Source organism: Zosterops lateralis (genome assembly GCF_965231275.1).
Source record: "Zosterops lateralis genome assembly, chromosome: 4".
Lineage (NCBI taxonomy): Eukaryota > Metazoa > Chordata > Aves > Passeriformes > Zosteropidae > Zosterops > Zosterops lateralis.
In genome coordinates this window covers 60879353-60899437 of record NC_139765.1, presented here as the reverse complement: position 1 = coordinate 60899437, position 20085 = coordinate 60879353, and the positions used below count along the sequence as shown (strand labels likewise).

The window sequence follows — 20085 nt, the reverse complement described above, 5'->3', positions numbered from 1 at the left end:
AAATTGATTCATGGGAAGGGAAAAACAAGGAACAAGTGACACTGTGTAAAAGCTGTCAGAGATGTGAAGAAGAATAGCAAAGACAGCTTTCATTAATTTTTTACCTCTTTGGTTTTTGTAGTATCAGATGTAAACATGGTTAAAAAAAAAACCCCAACAGACTAAAAGCCCTCACCATATTGTAATAAATAATATTACTGTAAATATTATAAGTAATAATGTTATCCTAATATATTAATGTCTTCTCAGGATTTTTTTTTTATGTTTAAGACAAAAAGACAAATAAATTGTTACTGGTGTTGTTACCATTTCTTATCATTGACTTTTATGAAATGTTTTATATCTAAGCAAGAGCTTTAGTATTCTTAGACATACAGCATAGGGTCCAACAGGTTTAAAACTACTGATGTAATTTCAGATCACCTTCTGATTCAACAGCTGAGCTGTCTGCATTTGGGGGTTTTTCCTCCTTTGTGTACCAGTGGAAAAGTTTTTTTTCTTCTGACGTGACACAAGTGATCTTAGCAGGACGTGACAGAAAGGAAACATGTGGTCTCTGTAAGACCGCAGAATAATGTTGTTTTAGTGGAATATCTCAGGGATACGGTGTGAGTTATTTCCTGTTCCTTAATGCATGAATTATGCTCTCTGTACAGAGCCACAGAGATTAGTATTTTGGAATATATTAACTCTTACACTTCTGTTGTTTGAGCACAGTTAATTTTTACAAACAGGATCTTGGTGTCATAAACAAAGTGGATCTTGAGATGTCTGGTGAGGCTTCAGATATTCCAGACTGGAGGTGACTGTTGAGTGAAAAAGCTCCTGTGTATTCTCTGGAGACAGTGAGAAGTGCCATTGAAAGTGTAAACCAATATGAGTGAATGCTGAAGTGTGATGGGTGTGAGGGGGCTGATCTTGCACAAGATTAATCTTTTCACCAGATTGAACAGAAATTATCTGGGTTTTAACATGAGCATTTTATTATTAAGGCAAATTTTTTTACTGTAACTAAATAAAAGCAAAATTTATTTGAATAAGGGGTGTTTTTTTCTCATATCATACAGCTGTAGGGTGATTATGAGAAAATTTGGTGAATCTAAGAAATTGCCAAAATTCTTCTAGAGCTTAGAGTGTAGTATCACTAATAGAGGAGACTGTAACAAACCTGGAGGGCCTCTGCTGTTGTTAACAAAGGTACAGTAGATGAGCCACTTTGCCCAGTAAAGAGCTGATCAATGAACTTGGGGCTAGCAGTTTCTGTGGCTCTGAAATTACCTGGAGAAACCAGTGTGGTCTTCCTATCTTTAAAATTCACATACTGCTTGAAGAAAGACTTTCTTAAACAGTAAGTTGCAGAAATGAATGTACCTATGAAAACAGTTTCTTAAAGACCATGGATGACAGTTTGTCGGAGTTCTGAAAGAATAATTACTTGAAATAGATGGATACTTGCAGGAGTTGGAAAGTACCAAATCATGACAGCAGATAGTATTTTATGACTCATCTAAAATACCAAGCTTCAAAGGATAAGCAATCTCTTCATAGATCAAATTCCCCAGTGGTTATGTTATTTTCTTTCTGATCTTATAAAAATACTGGGAATATTAGTATGTCATGACAACGCTTCTGCTTCTGACACGGCAGAAAATAATTATTTTCCATCATTCCAAATTTGACATCACTGTAGTGATCATAATTGGATGGCCTATATATAAGGTCACATTTTTGTTTAATAAGTGTGTGTAGTGTTATTAATTTATCCTACATCTTCCCCTCCTTCCATTACAGGCATTTGTTGAGGATGGCTACTCCTAAATAATGAGCAATGTTTGTTTGAATTAACTTGCCTGTGTAGGTATTGCAAGCCAGTGACTGCCTCCATTCTTCCGTATTAAATGTAGGCAAAGGAAAGGTTTAGAGGGTTCTCTGTATGATGAAGAAGGTGGTAAAAGACAGTGAGTTGGTATTGCAGTCATGTTCCACTTCCTTTTAGATAAAACATCTGTGTAATGCTCTTCAGGCAAAAAAAAATCTTGATTTGTCAAGTTTCTGATTTTACTCAGTGTCGATCAGGCTATTAGAATTTTTGACTGACTTGTGGCAGAGCTGTATTTGAATGGCTTGCCATAGCGTAGGAAGTTTGTTTTGGCTGTGTCCCCCATTTTTTTTGTCGGGCTTTTTTGTGGTGGTATGTTTTTAGCAGGGATGGCGATATGTTTCCAATTTCAGATTGTTGTTAATTGGGACATGCATTAGCCATTGATTTTCAGTCTATACATAGCTCTAAAAATACATGGATAGCTCTTCATTTTTCTACATTACATATAAAAACTCCAAATATCACTTGATTATCAGATTTGGTAAGCAAGTTTCTTTTTGAGTTGACAGTGGAGGTCGCTTGAATATGTGATGGTTTGGTAACCTCGGTTGTTTCATGTAAGTTTGGAGATGTCACAGCCCATGAGACAGCTGTCTAAGCATGTTCTTCACTTCCATCAGTCTCCAGGGTGTTTTTGCTTGCATTATTTTACAGCTGATGCTCTACCTGCTCAGAAGTGTTTAAAGAAAATGTTTTAAGAAAAACCACACCACCGCCAAAGTCAAGTTTAAGTGCAGGAAACATCTTTCTAAGTGAGGATCCCAGGCAATGTTGTCCAATGTCTTTTAGACCTACATTAAACCACTAAAGCTGGTTTTTTTAGAATTACCTAGTAACAGGCATAAAGTAAAAACTCGTTTCTTCTAATGGTTTGTTAGGTAGGTCACACTGCAGGGAGTAATGGAACAGCCATTAACCCTGGGCTAGCTGCTTTACTTGGGTTTTAAAATCCATTATGGCCTTTCAGTTATTGGGTAAATTTTCTACTTTTTCAGAAGATGGAAACTAAATGGTGAGTTGATGTTTCCTGTAAGTTGTCTGTGCAGCTGTTCAGGGTTCTGCCCGGCCAGTAGAGTTATCTATATGGTGGGGGAATGAGTACTCACTAAAACTGTTGGAGGGGTTTACAGTTTTTTCAAGCCTTCTACTGAAAATATTCTTTACCTCCTTTTGATTTAACCTGTTTTTCTTGCTACCTTACTCTTGAAAATAGTATGTTTTTTCTTAATTTTTTGCATACCTAGTGCTGCAGTTTGTTACTTGTGGTACTTAGTAAGAAAATCCTCTGTGTTTAAATGTGGAAATCAGACTATTTCAATGGCTACTTTCCTCGATATCTTTCCAGTTCATTCTGTTTGGTGTCTCACACAATGGGAGCAAAACACACCTTTGCTGTCTAGGAGAATGAACTAACTGTAGGTTTAGGCACTTGAAACATCTTGGCATATTCTTAAGTTAGTTACCAATCTTCAATAGTGTTATAAAATTTAGGAAGTTAGATGAAGACTTGCTGCCATCTCATACTTTTAGAGGTATCTTGTACATGCCACTTTGTCATCCTGAAGGTGCTGACCTAATCAATAAAAGAAGAAAATTCAGATTTAAATTACAGTGTTTATCTGAAGTCCATTTCTCACCAGGGGCTTGTGCTTTTTGCCAGTTTGGCAAGGATAACTTGTTAAAATGAAATTCAGCCAGGAAAAATGTTCAGATTCTACACCTGGAGTGGGGTAATCATGGATGTATGGACAGACTGGGGAACGAGAGGCTGGAAAGCAGCACCACAGCAAGAGGGGACCTGGGGGTCCTGGCCAATGGCAAGTTGAATGTGAGGCAGGAGGGCCAAGTGTGTCCTGGGGGCATCAGGCACAGCAGGGCCAGCTGGGCAAGGGAGGGGATTGTCCCCTCTGCTCTGAGCTGGGGCAGCCTCCCCTCCAGTGCTGGGGGCAGTTTCAGGCACTATGATATAAAAAAGACATTAAACTATTAGAGAGTGTCCAAAGGAGGGCAACAAAGATGGTGAAGAGCCTTGAGAAGAAGCTGCATGAGGAGTGGCTGGGGTCACTTGGTCTGTTCAGTGTGGAGGAGACTGAGGGGAGCCCTCACTGCAGTTACAACTTCCTCCTGAAGAGGAAGAAAGACACAGATTTCTTCTCTGTGGTGACCAGTGACAGGACCCAAGGGTGTGGCCTGAGGTTGCGTTGGGGGAAGTTTAGGTTCAATAATAGAAAAGGTTCTTCACCCAGAGGGTGGCTGTAGACTGGAACAGGCTCCCAGGGCAGTGGTCACAGCACCAGCCTGACAGAGTTCAAGAAGTGTTTGGACAATACTCTCGGGCAAATGGGGTCACTCTTGGGAATGGTGCTGTGCAGTGCTGGGAGTTGGTCTTGGTCCTGGTGGGTTCCTTCCAGCTCAGCACATTCTGTGAGACTGAAAATACATTGATTCCGAAATTGTTGTGCTTGTGTGGACATCAGCTAAGATACCACATTTTGTAGTGTGAGAGGAGTGTCTTTATTAGGCACAGTATGTGTGTGCTTCATTGCAGAGTGGTCTGTGCTCTTGCACTTAGACATTTTGGCAAGAGTTTGCAATTACTCATTATGTAACTACTGAAGGTACTGGGCTGTTTTACTTGAATTACCCAGTCACGTGTAAAACTTGGTCTGTATTAGTGTATAAATGATTTTACTAATCTGTGAATAGCTGAGAGCTGTTTGCATTTCTCCTGTACTTGGTTGGGTCTTCTGCCCTATGCAATATGGGGGACTGGTAGTAACTGGCATACAGATTGGATTCTGTATTCACTCGTGCAAGTCAACCAGATTGTAGTTTGCTCTACAGTTAAAACTACTACTTGATTATTTCTATTTTACTCCTTAAAAAAAAATCACTTCCAAAAATGGCACTGAACAGGCATAGTATCTTCTAATGGTGTTTTATTAAAATGGAAAATGTTTCTTATCATTATTGTGAGTTAATTGAATGATTTTGTTTTTTAAAAAATGCTAAACAGTAGCTAAGACATTGGATTTTTTTTTAAGTGCAAAACAAAAGTGAACAGTGCTGCCTAAGACCTACTTGCAAATTCTCTAACTAGGTTTCTGCTGAAAGGTACAGCAACTAAGCTTTGACAACACAGGGTAGTAAGTAAATGTGTTTCATATTTAGTAAATCTGCTGTAAAGTGAGTCTCTGGCACTTCCCTGATTGTGCTGGCATTTTTTAATCATAAATTGTCCATTTGTAGTATTTTCAAGTTCATATGTTAAGCTCATCACACTCTTTAAAAAAGTTTATTTGTAGTTAACTTCTAGAGAAGATTGAGTGTTTTCCTTTCTTTTTGCTTGTGTAAAATAAAACTAATGAAGTAGTTGTGACAGATATAAGTGGCAATTTTTTTATTAAAATAAATACATTATGTAGAATTGCCTGTGTTTAAAATGAACTGACTTAATCTTCTGCTTGTTTTGTTGTGTTTTTGACAGGGTTTGTGGATGCACTTAGATGTTTGCAATGAGCACTGTGGCTGGCATGCCCCAGTGTTTTGGATACCAATGCATAGGACTCCATAGTAATCGAATTTATCAGAAACGAACGTCATGAGCATAGTGATCCCATTGGGGGTTGACACAGCAGATACTTCTTATTTGGAAATGGCTGCAGGCTCAGAGTAAGTATGTGAGCATAATCTGTAAGTTTTCTTACTTATTTTTTTAATTACTTTTATTTTTTCTTCATGACTTTTTTTGAATACAGTTGGCGAAAACTTAAAAGTTTCCTTAGTTTTGTTGAACCTTTAATTACTTAAATTAATAACTGTCATTTTATTCTTAAGTCAGTTTCTTCCACTTCAGGGGGAGCAAAGGAGAGAAACTAAACGTTTCTACAGATGCATATTTTCCTTTCTTATCAGACTGAGAAATAAAGATGCTTCTTGGTTTACTTCTCATACTTCAAATATTTGGCCATTTCAGTTTCCTTTTTAACTACATGTAAAATTTTTTTTGCATTCTGCACATTAGAAAGATTAATTTGGTGCATTAAACTGCAAAAAAGTAGTAGTAATTAAAACAAGGGTACATTTCTTAACGAAAATTGATGGCTTAGCTTAAATGGCTAATACTGTGTCTTCAGAAAGTTATTTCTAGTTGTAAAGCTAGTAGAAAAACATTTAGTAACTGTATAAAGGGTTACAAAGAGCCAGTGAAATCATGCATGCCGTAAACTCCGGCTTCGCATGAAATATTGTAGTGTATTGAGTTTCTGGGTTTTGGGGATGGGGGGGTGGCTTGTGGGGTTTTTTATTGGGGTGGGGGGGTGTTGTTGCGCATGTGCATTTTTTTGTATTGTGGTTCTTTTCTATTTTTTCCCTCCTAGTCTCCTGCACAGTATAGATGGGCTAAGGTTTAGGTATTGTTAATCTCTGATGGGATACATTTCTTGTCAAACAAACCTTTCTCTGTGTGTAGCATCAATGTGACTGTCAAATGTTTAAGAAGCAAATGGTTTTTCTTTCAAACCTTGAAGGAAAGTTTTAGCTTTTTAAAGGGATATTTCTCTGCTTCCAGTTCTTCCAGTGTTTCCAGTTATATATGAAGTTATTCTAGGTTTGTGCTATTTATTTGAAGAGAACCAAGAATTTGCAATTCAAATTTTTTGTTACATTAAATTTTTAAAGTTGTTTTATCTTTTCATATTATGAACACTATTTACCTTGGTGCAGAATTTTTTTTAACTTTAGTGGATGGACCATTCACATTTCTTTTCATTATTTTTCCTGTGCTTTTTTTATGTTTAGAGAAGGTCATGATTCCTGAGGTTGCTGACATTCCTTGCAGTCACAGCATGTTATGCTGAAATTAAAATAAATAAATTTAGTTGTCAGTATAAACAAGATAGAGTTCGCAGTGTGTTATTTGCTTGATACTGTGGCAGAGCGACCCAGTTAGGAGCTGCTTTTCTTCAGATGTTAAGTGGCTGTTAGCAGTTAGATTAATTCTTGTCATCTCTGCTGTACTCAGGCTGAAATGTGTAGTTGCATGATGGGTGTACGCCGATTCAAAGGCCTTGTCACTGTCACAAGTGACACAAAGGTGTGTCCCTAACCTACCAGCTTACACAGCTGTAACCCTTTTCTGTCACCATCTAAGTGGTTTACTTTTTGTTCTTGTACATTTTCTTCCAGAGAGTAGTATGTTGGATATAGAGTGTATTAATAACAGTCCTAGATGGTCTTTCAGCAAGTTCTGGGGTTTTCCTGAGAGGGAGGAGCTGGAATTTTTCCCCTGTGACTGGCAGGTCTGATATTGCTTCATCAGTTGCTGAAACATGAGCAAACACAAGAATGGGGGAGTGGCAAACTCGATTATGCAGGAGAAGATGATTAGGGAAAAGCTCTTTGTGTAGTCTCTTTTGCAGTCTCTTAGTGCTGAAAGATTTTTCCTTATGCTTCAAACCAAGGCAAAAGCCTATTAAAAAAGGAGATAGTTTCTATGACTAATAGTTCCACGTGTTATTTTAATAATTGTAGCAAATAGCTGGGTGTAGAATAGTTTACTAAGAGATTTAAAGATTTTAAAAACCAGGTGAAATAGTTTGTTTAAGTCACGTGTACTTAAGTAAGTAGGGTCTCCAGATAGATCTTCATGTCATCATAGTCAAAATACACATACTTCGCCTTTACTTGTAGACTTTACTAAAGATGAGGATGTGTGACTTCTTAGTGGTGAGGTCCTTGTAGCAGTAAGCAGAACAAGCCATTTCTGAGGGTTCAAAATGCACTTCCTGGCTTCAGAGAGTGCTTGTGTAGCTTAGAGCGCAAGTATGAGCTACACTACACATGGGGAAATTGGTGGAACTGCTTTTCTGGTTTTTATATATACACATTTTTTAGAGAGCAGGCCTGTATGATAAACCTCACAATCCCAGTGTACAGATCACTGTATTGAGTTCAGTATCCAGGAGAAAAAGAACATTGATGTATTCTTAAGTACAGGTAATATCAGGCCGGCCTGTACTTGTAGGGCCTGCTGCAAGGTGCTTAGGTAGCAGAACCCACTCCCTGGTAGAGAAGCAGTCCTTGATTCTTGTCTAGATATTGAAGCCTGTCAAATGTCTTTGGTTAGATGAAGTGTCTTGAAATAGAAAATACGGTTTGTCATGGAAAATATATTGTATTCTTTTAGCTGAGATAACCTTCAGCTAGACTGTTCAGATGTGCTGGTACAAACAGAAATCAAACCTGAATTCCTTGAAAATTAGACCTATCAAATTGGATTGTGGAAGATTGCTGTTACTGAGATTACTTTTGGAGTTCTGACACGTTTTCAGGAAGTACTCTCAGCTAGGTTTTCGCAGTCTAAAACTTGGATACCCCATCTGTCTTGGAACATTTTAGTTTTAGTGAGATTTTGTTTCCCATTTGAATATATACATATTTATGGAAGTGAGTTGATGGCCCCAAATCCTAACTGATTGTATTTTAGATATTAATCAATAATTATGTGCTTTTTCTTTTCTTTCCTTTTTTTGTTTTTTAATTTATTGCTAAGTTGTCAGAAACAAAACAATATTTAAAAGGAATGAAGGGAGAGAGATCACATTTTAGAGAAGAACTGACTTTCTTTGAATCATTCTGGTTGGTTTCCATAATATAAGTTAACTATGAATATGTGTAGGGACTGATGTTTCATAAATTAACTGGAGTGTAGCTTTTAGTTTTTCACTAATGCCATCTGCTGGCAACATGCAGAATAATTTGTTTCCATTTTAGAATCCAGCGGTAGGAGATGACCCAGAACATGTAGTTGTTTCACTTGCTCTATGAAAATTCTCTCGAGGCTTTTTTTTTTTTTTTAATATAGGTATCTTTTAAAATTGATTTCAGAAAATATTATATTTCTGTTTTGAAGGTACAGGAATGGCTTAAATCATTGCAGCCCAAGAGCATGTGGAAAGCTTTTGTGTAGAGGTTTTTGTTTTGTTCTCCATGAACATTTTGCACAGTTTTGAATTGCTGACCACAACAGATGATAAGTATATATGGTATTTTAGCAGAATATCATGGTCGGTTTATCACAGTAATGTTTATTTAGGAAATACTATTAACATTTTGATCCAGCTTCAAATATACTGCATTGTAATACAAACATTGCAGTTTTGATGAAAACCAAGCAATAAATATCTTTCTTAGTTACACAGTAAGACAGCAGTTGTTTGAGGTGAAGCTGAAAAATGCGATATGATAAGGCTGACAGGCTTAGTACCTCAGTCTCTGAGAGAACTGGCTAATGGCCAAAAATACAAGCAAGGAAAACCTCACAGTGTTCTCACAGATCTGAATGCTTACACTTTTTCCTCTTGAAAACTTGCTTTCTGGGATGGCTGTAGGGATGTCAGTGGTGAGATGAGGGGAGTGTTTGTCTATAGTACAGGAGTTAGTGCCTTGCTGCTGCTTGGGCTCTGGTACTTTAGCCCAAAAAGTGTAAAACTTGATTTTTAAATTATGTAATATCTCATGCTTTAATCATCTGTACAATTAAATATTTTGCCAAGAGACATTTCTTCTCAAAGCTGTACAATTCTGAGATGCCTATTTCAGAAGGGCTTGACCTTTGAACAGGCAGGAGTATAGAGGGTGTCTTTTCTGTTTAAGGTCATGCACATGGTTGGCAAAACCAGGAGGAATAAGGAATTCAGTAACCTGTCTGTCAAAGTTGATTCTGTGTGTGGTGGCTCTCTGGAAAAATGGTGCCCATCCTGCACTGCGTTATGGGGTCTGTATTACTTTGCTGTTGACTGTAAAGGAAACCTGTGATGGTTAATTTCTAGATTCGGTGAATTCTCTTGGGGTTCCTTCCCATAGTTCTTGGTTTCTTCCCCAGCCCAGTGCAGTGAGTAAATGGCACAGTAACAGTTACATTCAGAGCTCTACTGAGCATCTGTTGTAATTTAGGATACTGTGTGTGCCTGGATAAGCATTTGAAAAAAATTTTACTGAAAGCTGATTGTGCTCCACATTTTTTAATAGTTGCCTTTCTATATCACCTGATTTTTCTCCCACCATGTTTCTGGTTTTCCTTGTTCAAGTAAAGATGTGCCTTTTTCTTAGTAATGTTCTCTGAATCTGTTTTTTGAGTGTTAAAATAGTTGATGATAAATTAATGTTTTTGGAAGCTTTACACTTCTGCTTCCCACCACTGTTATGCCTCTAAATATTAAATTTTGTTCTCTTAAGTGGTTTATAAATTACATGAATAATAAGAAATGGGTGTAGGGTGTTGGGTGTATTGTCTTGCCTCATGTCTTGAAAGAGACCTGGACTGTCTTTTTGTGCTCAGTTGATGAAATACACAACCTCTTTTTTTAGGACACTTTCATTCTGCTGTCTTTCACTGAATGTTCCCGTGTTTAAGTACCTGGTATTTAGGTCATAGTAATACTTATTTTTAATGAAGGAAACTCTCCTAAATTAATCCTGGATGGATTGTACCAGAATCCCCTCCTGCCTGTCCTTTATTGGTAAGCCTTCCTGCTCTGGAAATGGAGTAGGTCGAGTATTGAACGCAGAGTGAATAAGAGTCCCCATGCTCCTGCTTGTCCCATTCAGGAAATGGGGAAGAATAGCAGTAGAAGCAACACAGTGATTAAGACCTGCTTGTTACTGGAGAAGCTAATTTCTGCCCTAGTCATGATGGATGCATAGCTAATGCCTCATTTGCTGACATTTTAGTTGGCAAGGTCATCAGAAGGATTACTGGAGCACAGGAAAGATGTGTGATTACTGCACAAATGTGTTGGTAAATAGGTTAAAGCAGATCAGTTGGAAGGGCACAGTTTTTTCGTCATTTGTCTTTATTTTAATCATAAACTAAAGTTCTAAACTGCTTCTAGAAGCTAATTCTAATGAACTCCAAAATAAAATTGTATTTTCAAGTTGTGAACGGGTGTAAGAGTAAATGAGGATTTTTCTGGGTTTATGAGGTAACAAAGAGCAAGTGCTGTCAGATTTGGTTAGTCTTATGCTAGTCAGAAGTTGTGTTTTTAATGTTAGTACTTCACATGATTTGCTCACGTCTTTATTCCCTCTCTCAAAAAAGGCAGCTGATGACTGTTGGAGACAGTAATCTTTTAAAAAATGATTGTTTTCTTTGGACTATAGAAACTAAAGCCCTCCCCCAGAAGTGCTTTTAACTAGCTTCTTCCTAAACAATTTTATCATGTAGTAATCTCACATGGGGAAAAGCTCATAGGACGAAATGGGCCACCAAACCCATTAGTAGGACACTTTCAAAGAGATGTGAAACTGTTGCATTTTGTTGCAGAAAGTTAATGATTAATTATATCTTTTCCAAAAAGTAACAAATGTAATTTGCTGGTGTCCTTTTAAATCAAACTAGTATTGCTTCCTGGCATAGCAAAAAAGCCTCTATTAAATGTCTTATTGTATGAGAAAAAATCCCATCAGTATCTATTTTAATCTAAGATTCAGAAATATCAAGCTTATTTTAAAAATCAGCTGAAGGAATTAGTAAGGCGTGTGATAGGAAATAGATTCACACATAATAAAAAGTGAAATTAGAAAACTGAACCAGACCTGATTTGTAATGTGTATCAAGTCCTCTTCAGTTTTAAGTGTTGACATTTTGTGGTGCCTTTTTGTTGTTAAACTCCACACCCCCCCCTCCCCCCCCCCCCACTTTAGGTAACCTGGATTAATTTGTCTTAGTGTGATTAAATCATATGGAGCAGCAAAATATCTGCAAGTTCTCTCAGTCATGCACACATGAACAACTGCTGGAGAAAGGCTGTGAAGATGTAATTTTTTTGTGCTCAGATCTTCTGTTCTAGTATTCCTTTCTTGTTTGTATTGTGGTTCAGTGCATATAAACCATAGTTTGTATATTGAAGAAGGCACCGCTAGCCTTGTCTTGCAAATCGTTATCACCTTTTTGTTTATGGATAGATCAATAGAAGCTGCCTTGTACAGCCGACATGCCCTATGTGGGGTTTGTGCTTGTGGGAGCGCTCAGGGCGGGTCACGGGCCATTCCCGCCGCTGCCGCCGTGTGTCGCTGCCGCGCTCCATGGCAGCGCCGCCCGCGGAGCGCAGCCTCAGTCCTTGGGCAGAATTCCCTTTGGCAGCTTCTCTTACCGCTCATGAGGGGGCCGCTGGGGGGGTTGCAAGCTTCTTCTGCCCCCATATGCTCCTTCAAGTAGAATCAGCAGGGAATTAATTAGAAGTTGTTCTGCAAGCACCTCCAATTTATTAATATAAATTACATAGTAATGATATTTGTTCTTCATCTCTCTTTTGCCTTGCAGACCAGAATCTGTAGAAGCTAGCCCTGTGGTAGTTGAAAAATCGAACAGTTACCCTCACCAGCTGTATACCAGCGGCTCGCATTCACACAGCTACATTGGTTTGCCCTATGCAGTAAGTTTTGTGCCAAGTATTCTGTACAAACAAAATGTATTATGTAAAAATCTGCTATTTTTATACGGCAAAACTTATTCATGCTTATGTTTCTATATCTTATTGGGAGTTGGGTAAGTTGGCTAAAAGTGGTCTGTCAGAAGCAGAACACAGTGCACTTAAATGTACAACATAGTTGAGAAGAAGATTCAATTGGGATATAACCAAAATTTTAAGCTTTTACTACAAAAATAAGCTTGAAGTTGTTTGCCAAATGAATTCTTACATTTTTGGCTTGAATAGCGATCAGTGTAAGAGCATTTACGATAAATTACTTTTTAACAAAATTCTAGGACCATAACTATGGTGCTCGGCCTCCTCCAACGCCTCCAGCTTCTCCTCCTCCATCAGTGCTTATAAGCAAGAATGAAGTAGGCATATTTACCACTCCCAACTTTGATGAAACCTCTAGTGCTACTACCATCAGTACGTCAGAGGATGGAAGCTATGGAACGGATATTACCAGATGCATTTGTGGCTTTACACATGATGATGGATATATGATCTGTTGTGACAAATGCAGGTAATGCGTACTAAAATAAATTTAAAAGTAAAAATTACTTAAAACTTAAGGCTACACTGAGTAAATGCAAAGTGATTGTAAATAAATGGTGGTTTAATTACGTTGAATCACAAGAAATTTCTTTCTATCAGAAAAGTGCTTGAAGATCATGTGGTTTTCTAATAGGCAACATAGTTAAGGCCAGTGAATGTTTTATAATTTAATTCCAGTCAGTCTTGATTACTCATTAATTTGGTCATGCCCTTGCTTGTGCATTGCTGCTTAATAAGGGTATACCTTTTTTCCCCCCTAAAAACAATGTCTCTGGTACTCTGACCTAAATTATTTGTTAGTATGCTAAAATAATGACTTAGGCATTACTTAATGTGCATGTAATAAAGTGTCTTGGTAAATTATGTATATGTGAATCAAAAAACTTGAAGGATGCAAAGTAATGTGAAGGAAGCTTCTCAAATATTGGTTTCTCTGTCCATGATCCTTCTGATTACTCTTTTATTTTTCAAAGGATTCAGTTAATAAGTATGAAAAGACCAACCTAGGTTCTTATTGGAGAAGCTGAAGTTAAACGTTGAGACTTCTGAGTTTATGCTTAAGCACCTATTTGATCATAATATAATAAGAGAAAAATTTCTGAGAGAGAGAATAAGTCAGCAAAGCAGAGTGGTGGCAAAGACAGTAATTGTGATGTTGTTTTAGGCAGTATTGAATCTGAGTAAAGATGACAGTGAAAAAAAAAACCAGCTTGCTTTCTCTGTGTATTGTGCATGCAATTTTAGAAATTGTACTTCAAAGTTGGGGTTTTGTTTTTGTGTTTTTGTAGTGTCTGGCAGCACATTGACTGCATGGGGATTGACAGACAGCATATTCCTGACATATATCTGTGTGAACGTTGCCAACCCAGGTAAGTAGTTTTGTTGATTTTTAATTCTAAAACAGAATGGAACAGCGAGAAAGTGATAATTTTCTAAGTATCTGAACGTTCAGTGAGTTTACTGTTTATTTTGTAATAGTCAATGGGAAATGCTAGAAGTCTGTTTTAATACTTAAATGCACTGATTTATTTTCTTATTTCAGGAGTTTAGATAAAGAAAGAGCAGTGCTGTTGCAACGAAGGAAAAGGGAAAATATGTCAGGTGAGTAAAATTTAAAGCCCTTTTCCTAGTAAAGGTCATAAAATAAGTATAAATTACATATACAGACTTGAGAGGGTTCCTGCAGTTTTGAGAGCCTTCAGCATATAAGGTTCAGTAAAATCAGTGCCTTTTACTTGACTGTATTGTTACCAAGATAACGTTCTGTCAGAATTGTTATAGTTCCATGTGTTTTATTAATGGTTTTCAGCACTGTGGGGTTTTTTTATAGCAGTACAATGCAATCTGTTGAACAGCGTTTATGTTTCTTAATAAGCAATGTTGCTTTTACAATAACACTAACTCCTTTGACTAAGGTGATGCAAATAAGGTGGAAAAGCTTTAAGTTTCTTCTTTTGGGATGAGAGAGGGTTTCTAAATCTACTTTCATTCTGGGAAAAAGTTTCAGGAAGAAATCCTAATTCTTATATGTGGGCTGTAGATTGGGTGTTTTGATACAGCTCTGGGTTTGTTCAGACAATGGGAAAAGTTGCTAAACTGAGTTAATACAGTGTAGATAATAATGATGTTTTGAGGGGTTTTTGCCCTTGATAACCAAGGTGGTGTGTAATGCAAGTATCCATTTCAGTCTGTGTATTTTATACAAGAAGTTCTTGTACCTGTTCACGGGATTTCAAATGTCAGGACTCTTGTCAGGAATTCTGTCCGGCCATTACCAAGGTGTGTTGTAGAATTCTTGGCTGACAGCTGGTACTTTCAAGTGCTATTACAAAAGTAATAATTTGGGAGGAGGTCATCCTCCTAAATGTAACATGTTTTACTTCCACATCATGTCTCTGAAGTAGTGGAGTGTGTATATGTATTTTAAAATTTCTTTTAGAAGTACCATGTAGATACAGTCCTACTGCCCACTTCATATGACTTCAGAAAGTCTGGGGGATGTGTGACACAACTGTGCTTCTTGGTGCAGTTGACACTTGGTGTTTTCTGGTACTAAGTTGCCTAAAGTCCCTTAAAGGCTTTAATGACCTACTTAAAAAAACACTTTTTTTTTTTTAATTTTAACAAAACCAAGGTTATTATATACAGTTTTAGTTGACCTATTAGGTCAATCGAATTTAAATTTCAAAAATTTTTTAAATTTAAAATTATTTTTTGCTGATTCTATTAAAATAGTAGAACAAGTAGATTTATAACTCATTTGGAGTTAATGAGTTCACTGAGTGGTCTGATAATACTGTGAGGTTGAACTTGGATTTTCATAACAAATAGGGGAAGTGATGATCTGAGCTATTTAAATAATCTCCTGGGATTTGTAGGCACACTATCTGATCATTTACTGTAAACTTAAGGGAAGAGAGATTAAAAATCTTAGGAGGAGCTGATGAGATCTTACCTTTGAAGTTAGCATTTAGCCCTCCTCGGTCTTGATGATCAGTATTCTAAATCTGTTAAAAGCGTTCTGTAGGAAAGGAAATATTAAATGGTAAAGTAAAAGTATCAAACCAGTTAAAAAGGCAAATTACGGTTCTCTGTAAGCTAAAATGTGGTCAAAGTGCAGTATTGATACAGATTGATTTACAATACATAACCTGAATGTTTGTGCTTACACCTCTTGATTTCCATTTAGCTTGGGTGAATGCACTTCACACTGACTGCTCTACAGTTCAGTTGAACTTAGTGATTTTGGGTATAAACTGTGTGAGACATTAGTAAAATGGGCAGTTTGCACAGATGATGTCAAGTAAGAAAAGCAAAGGTGGCATCAATTTGAATGGATCTTTTCAATGTTTGTAGATACTCTACAGTATCTAAAGAAGCAGAATGTTACTTTTAATTATTAATAATTTACGGGTGTTTGATAAAAGGTAAGACTGCATAATTTGGATGCTCTTTGATGAATAAGCCTATACATATATATATATATAGGGATTTTCACTTAGATGTGAGAATTCTTAAGAGTATAATGTTTTTGTTGTAAAGATTTCTAAATGTTATTGGCGTAGCTGTGTTTCATCCAAAGGTAAACAGTGGGGAGAAGGTAATAGAACAGTTGGTTTGCTTCAAGAAAAGAGCTTTTAATTGAGCATTTCACGTGATAGAAAATTGTGTGTGTTAAGCTTTTATGTGTAACCACATCAGCTGATTTTTTTCTGGCAACATTTTTAGCCCATTGTTCTGGGGCCTGTGGTTGTATGAGATGATGATTTTGTTTTTCTGTTGTAAGTCCAGTTCTGGTGCAGCTTACTGTGCAGTGGGTTTCCTACTCTGGTTCAGTGAAGTGAGCACCTTTGTTAAGCCCTACTCAGTCTTGTACTGGATGGTTCAGGCTTGGTTGGTGGGGTCATTTTGGTTTTTTTGGTCTTTAAGATACAATATCTAAATGCGTAACTTACACAAGGATGTTGCTTTAAGCTGTTTGGTCTTGAAATTGATGCTGTGGAGATCATTGCTGCTCATGGGTTAACGAATCTGGGTCCATAACTTGTGAAATTCGGAGAGTTTGTATCTTGCTTCTGACATGCAAACTCAAGATCTCCCCTTAGGTGCTTTACCAAGGCTCTTCAAAGTGAAAGCAGGTTATGTAGGTTAGGTAGGAGTGTCTCAAAACAACTCCATGTAATTATATGTTCAGTTGAGGTAATTATTTTTTACAGTAAGTTAGAGCGCAGTGTAGACAACAATACTGAAATGTTGCTTCCTTAAGGAAGACAGTGTTTTGTGGGGTTTGGGGCAAGGGGAGAGGTGTGTGGCTGTGATGATTCTGTAGGCACTGGTGTATGGGCTACAGCCATTGACAATTTCTAGTTTCTCTTCTGGGGTTTCTGTTTCTCAGGCATTGGTTATTCTGCTATTTATTCTTCTTTGATTAGACATTCTTCTTTCTGTGTGCTTTTATGCTCATTTAGAAAGTATTCTCAGCTGAGATTTCAGAAATTCAGAAAATATCATCAATTCCTAATTTATGAAGTATAATTATGTGCCTGATAAGGTGTTCAAAAGAATAACCATGATGGCAAAATGGGATTGTTTGCTATGCACAGAAGAGTCCTGTTAAGGAATGTTGTGAGCAGGAAAAATCCAGAGTAACCAGTAGCTGGAGTTCTTTATTTAGTAAAGAAGGTTTTGAGAATTAGGACTGCTGAGTGCACTGATTAAAGCAACATCCTTCTGAGATCAGAAGGAATGTTTTCTCTCTATCATTACAGCCTGCTTCTGCACTGTATCAGAAAGTTTTGCTTAGTGTGAAGTGTATTTACTGAATGTAGAATGTTTGGAAAAGCTGCTAAAATCTGAGAAGCCTGTACTGAGCACATGGAAACAGCAGTCTCTTATCTGTGTGCATCATCTCTCTTCCAATCCTCCCCATCCTTCATAGCCTTTCATCTTGACAGAACTAGGGTAATCCTGTTTCAGGTCAGGATGTGTGTTTGTCTGACATAAATGCTGATGTATGCTAAATTTCAGGCTTTGGCCTTTAGGTCTTTGAGAGCACAGCACAAAGGAAAAGTGTCTGTCAGTTTGTGTCTGATAGTCTCTTTTCCTGAGTAGCACAATGTTACTGCTAGAGGATTTTGAATACAAAAGGCTTTTGGCTAAATTGACATATTAACCCTGAGAAAGGCACCTGACAGTGCAGATTGCAGCTGAAATAGTTGATTAGGACTTACACGTGATTAATTAGTAGAGCTTCTCAAGAAATGCTGGTCAGTCATTAATTTTAATCCCTTCTAGAGTACAGTCATCTGAGAATCCAAACACCATATTACAAGTAAAAGCTATATATATATATATATAAGTGAATGAGTTAATAGAATTTTTACCTTTTTTGTTCTGATTCTAATTTTGCTTAAAATGGAATATGATCATTAATTCCATTCTGTGAATGGAATTTAATCTGGTACCTTTTTCTTACCTTGCATTACAAATTCTCTTAATTACCAGTTTCTCATTGGTCCTTCATTTTCATGCTGTTGCAACTGTTGGTGAATTTTGCATAGGAGTGCTTGGAGCATTTGTCAGTATGAATTTTTGTGTTTGGAAAGCAGATGTAGAGTGACTGGTGAATGTTCTTTCTGCAGTACTTCATTATTTACAGAATATTCTTTGTTTTAAAGATGGGGACACCAGTGCAACAGAAAGTGGTGATGAGGTTCCTGTGGAACTGTATACTGCTTATCAACATACACCAACGACAATTACTTTAACTGCTACAAGAGTTACAAAAGTCAATGATAAGAAGAGGAAAAAAAGTGGAGAGAAAGAACAGAACATAGCAAAATGTAAAAAGGTAAGTGAATGTAATTTCTTTTATTACTTTGTGTTATAAATTATAGCTATGTGACATTTCTTACAAGAAACACTGATTTAAAAATCAGGCTATTTTACTACCTGGTTTTTAGCTTGAAATGTATTACTCTGCAGTAAATGAGTCCTCCTGGGTGCCTGACCCCCACGACTTATCCTTACTTCAGATTAATATATCCTGCTTGTGCAAGTTCAGTTTTATAATTGAGGCAGAATCTCACCACAGGAATTGCATTTGCTGGACCATTTGAAATAGTTAGAGGTGGTGCTAAGCTTTGAGATAGCCAGAGAAGAATTCCCTGGAAGTCTTCAGGTTTGGTTTTAAGTACAGAAATGTTTACCATCAGTTTTCCTGATGTGACTCCATTTATTTGAGTAGAAATTGTGTGGAAGTCTGCTGTCAGGAAGTTAGCTGCTAAACTAATTAGACTAAAAAAGTACTGATATTATACTGCTTAGCTATAGATGTATAAACAGTATATATGTGAAGGCAAAATGTTGGTGAAGAAGTAAAGTACATGGAGCTTTCTAAACAAGTGGTTTTCATAGTTAATATAATTTGTTTGGATGCGAATTTTGTCCTTTAAAACTTAAAAGTCAGAATAAGTCGTTGATGTCTTTTTGGGTATCTTAAGTAAAATGTTTCCTATTGATTGAACAATTCTCAATACAAATCTATTGCCATGTATTCTTCTGTTACCTCTGATATTTTGGCTTGGATTCTGAAATTCTGGAGGGTCAAGCTGTAATGTGAGAGAAAGGTAGAGGTACCTGATTACTGTGCACTTAGATTGGACTGCTGAATTGGTTTTTAAAATACATTTTGTTAGATGTAGCCTCTTACTTTCTTGAGATTTCAGCGTAGTTTGTTCTGTTGTTTTCATCTTGCATTTTTAATTGAAAATTTGTTAATTCGTTAATAGGTTTTCAGTTCCTTAAGAGATTTTGTATTTCCTCCAGTGAATATGAATATCTAATTTTATTCCAGGCATTTCGAGAAGGATCCAGGAAATCTTCAAGAGTAAAGGTAATGTGATTTTGTTTGCATTTTGTTTCAGACCTTAACTGTACATGACATAAATAATAAGTATCAAGAGTATAATTGGTGCTGTACACTAAGCACTACAATATTCTCTTCTTGGTAACTAATGTATTATGTATGTATCACAGTGACTTTAAATTCAAGTATGAGCACGACATCTTTGTCCTGCAAAATTACCTGAAATAATTAGTGCAAATTTTTATTTCAAGAGCCAGTGGATTAATTGGGGCTCATGTGTGCTATGCAAGGGAGTAAAATTGAGTGAACACCTCATTTGAACGTAGTGGCTCCAGCTTTTCATAACTGTTAAGCAGTGAAATAAAAAAAAAGACTATATTGAATTTGAAAGTTAAGTTAGTAGTTCTGCTCTGTTAAAGCTCCATCTAGACCTGCTGGGACTCCTGTGTATCTGGCGGGATTTTACTCACTGATACTGGCATAGTCTGAGGGAATTGCAATGGAATGTCTGTTCTGTAAGATCTAAGTGTTACAGCCGTGTTTAAATTCTCTGTGACATAAAAATGTGCATGATGTGAGAACTAGGTATTTCCATAGTTCATTCATGCTTGGTATATATAAAAGCAAGTGGGATGCAAATGTGTAAGATGTGCCTTGCAAACAGTGGAGACAGAATTGGGGAAGAAAGATCTCTAATTTTGTGGGGGTTTTTTTAATATGGTGCTTGTAAGGTTCCATTGTTTTTTCATGGTTGTCTTAGCATCACACCTTTGAAATGCTGTTTGTGTGTATGGTTTTCTTCATTC

General features: G+C 36.9%; 1 protein-coding gene across 3 annotated transcripts in view; it reads left to right on the top strand.

The window, feature by feature from the left end:
• KMT2E (lysine methyltransferase 2E (inactive)) overlaps positions 1-20085 on the top strand; it is a 55878-nt gene that overhangs the window by 12951 nt on the left and 22842 nt on the right. For all 3 annotated transcript variants that reach the window (XM_083859987.1, XM_083859985.1, XM_083859986.1), the window contains 7 exons: positions 5370-5554; positions 12207-12318; positions 12651-12880; positions 13701-13781; positions 13955-14013; positions 18090-18262; positions 19268-19306. In XM_083859987.1, coding sequence (XP_083716113.1) covers positions 5484-5554; positions 12207-12318; positions 12651-12880; positions 13701-13781; positions 13955-14013; positions 18090-18262; positions 19268-19306 — 765 coding nt within the window. In that variant the 5' untranslated portion in view covers positions 5370-5483. The remainder of the gene's footprint in view (positions 1-5369; positions 5555-12206; positions 12319-12650; positions 12881-13700; positions 13782-13954; positions 14014-18089; positions 18263-19267; positions 19307-20085) is intronic.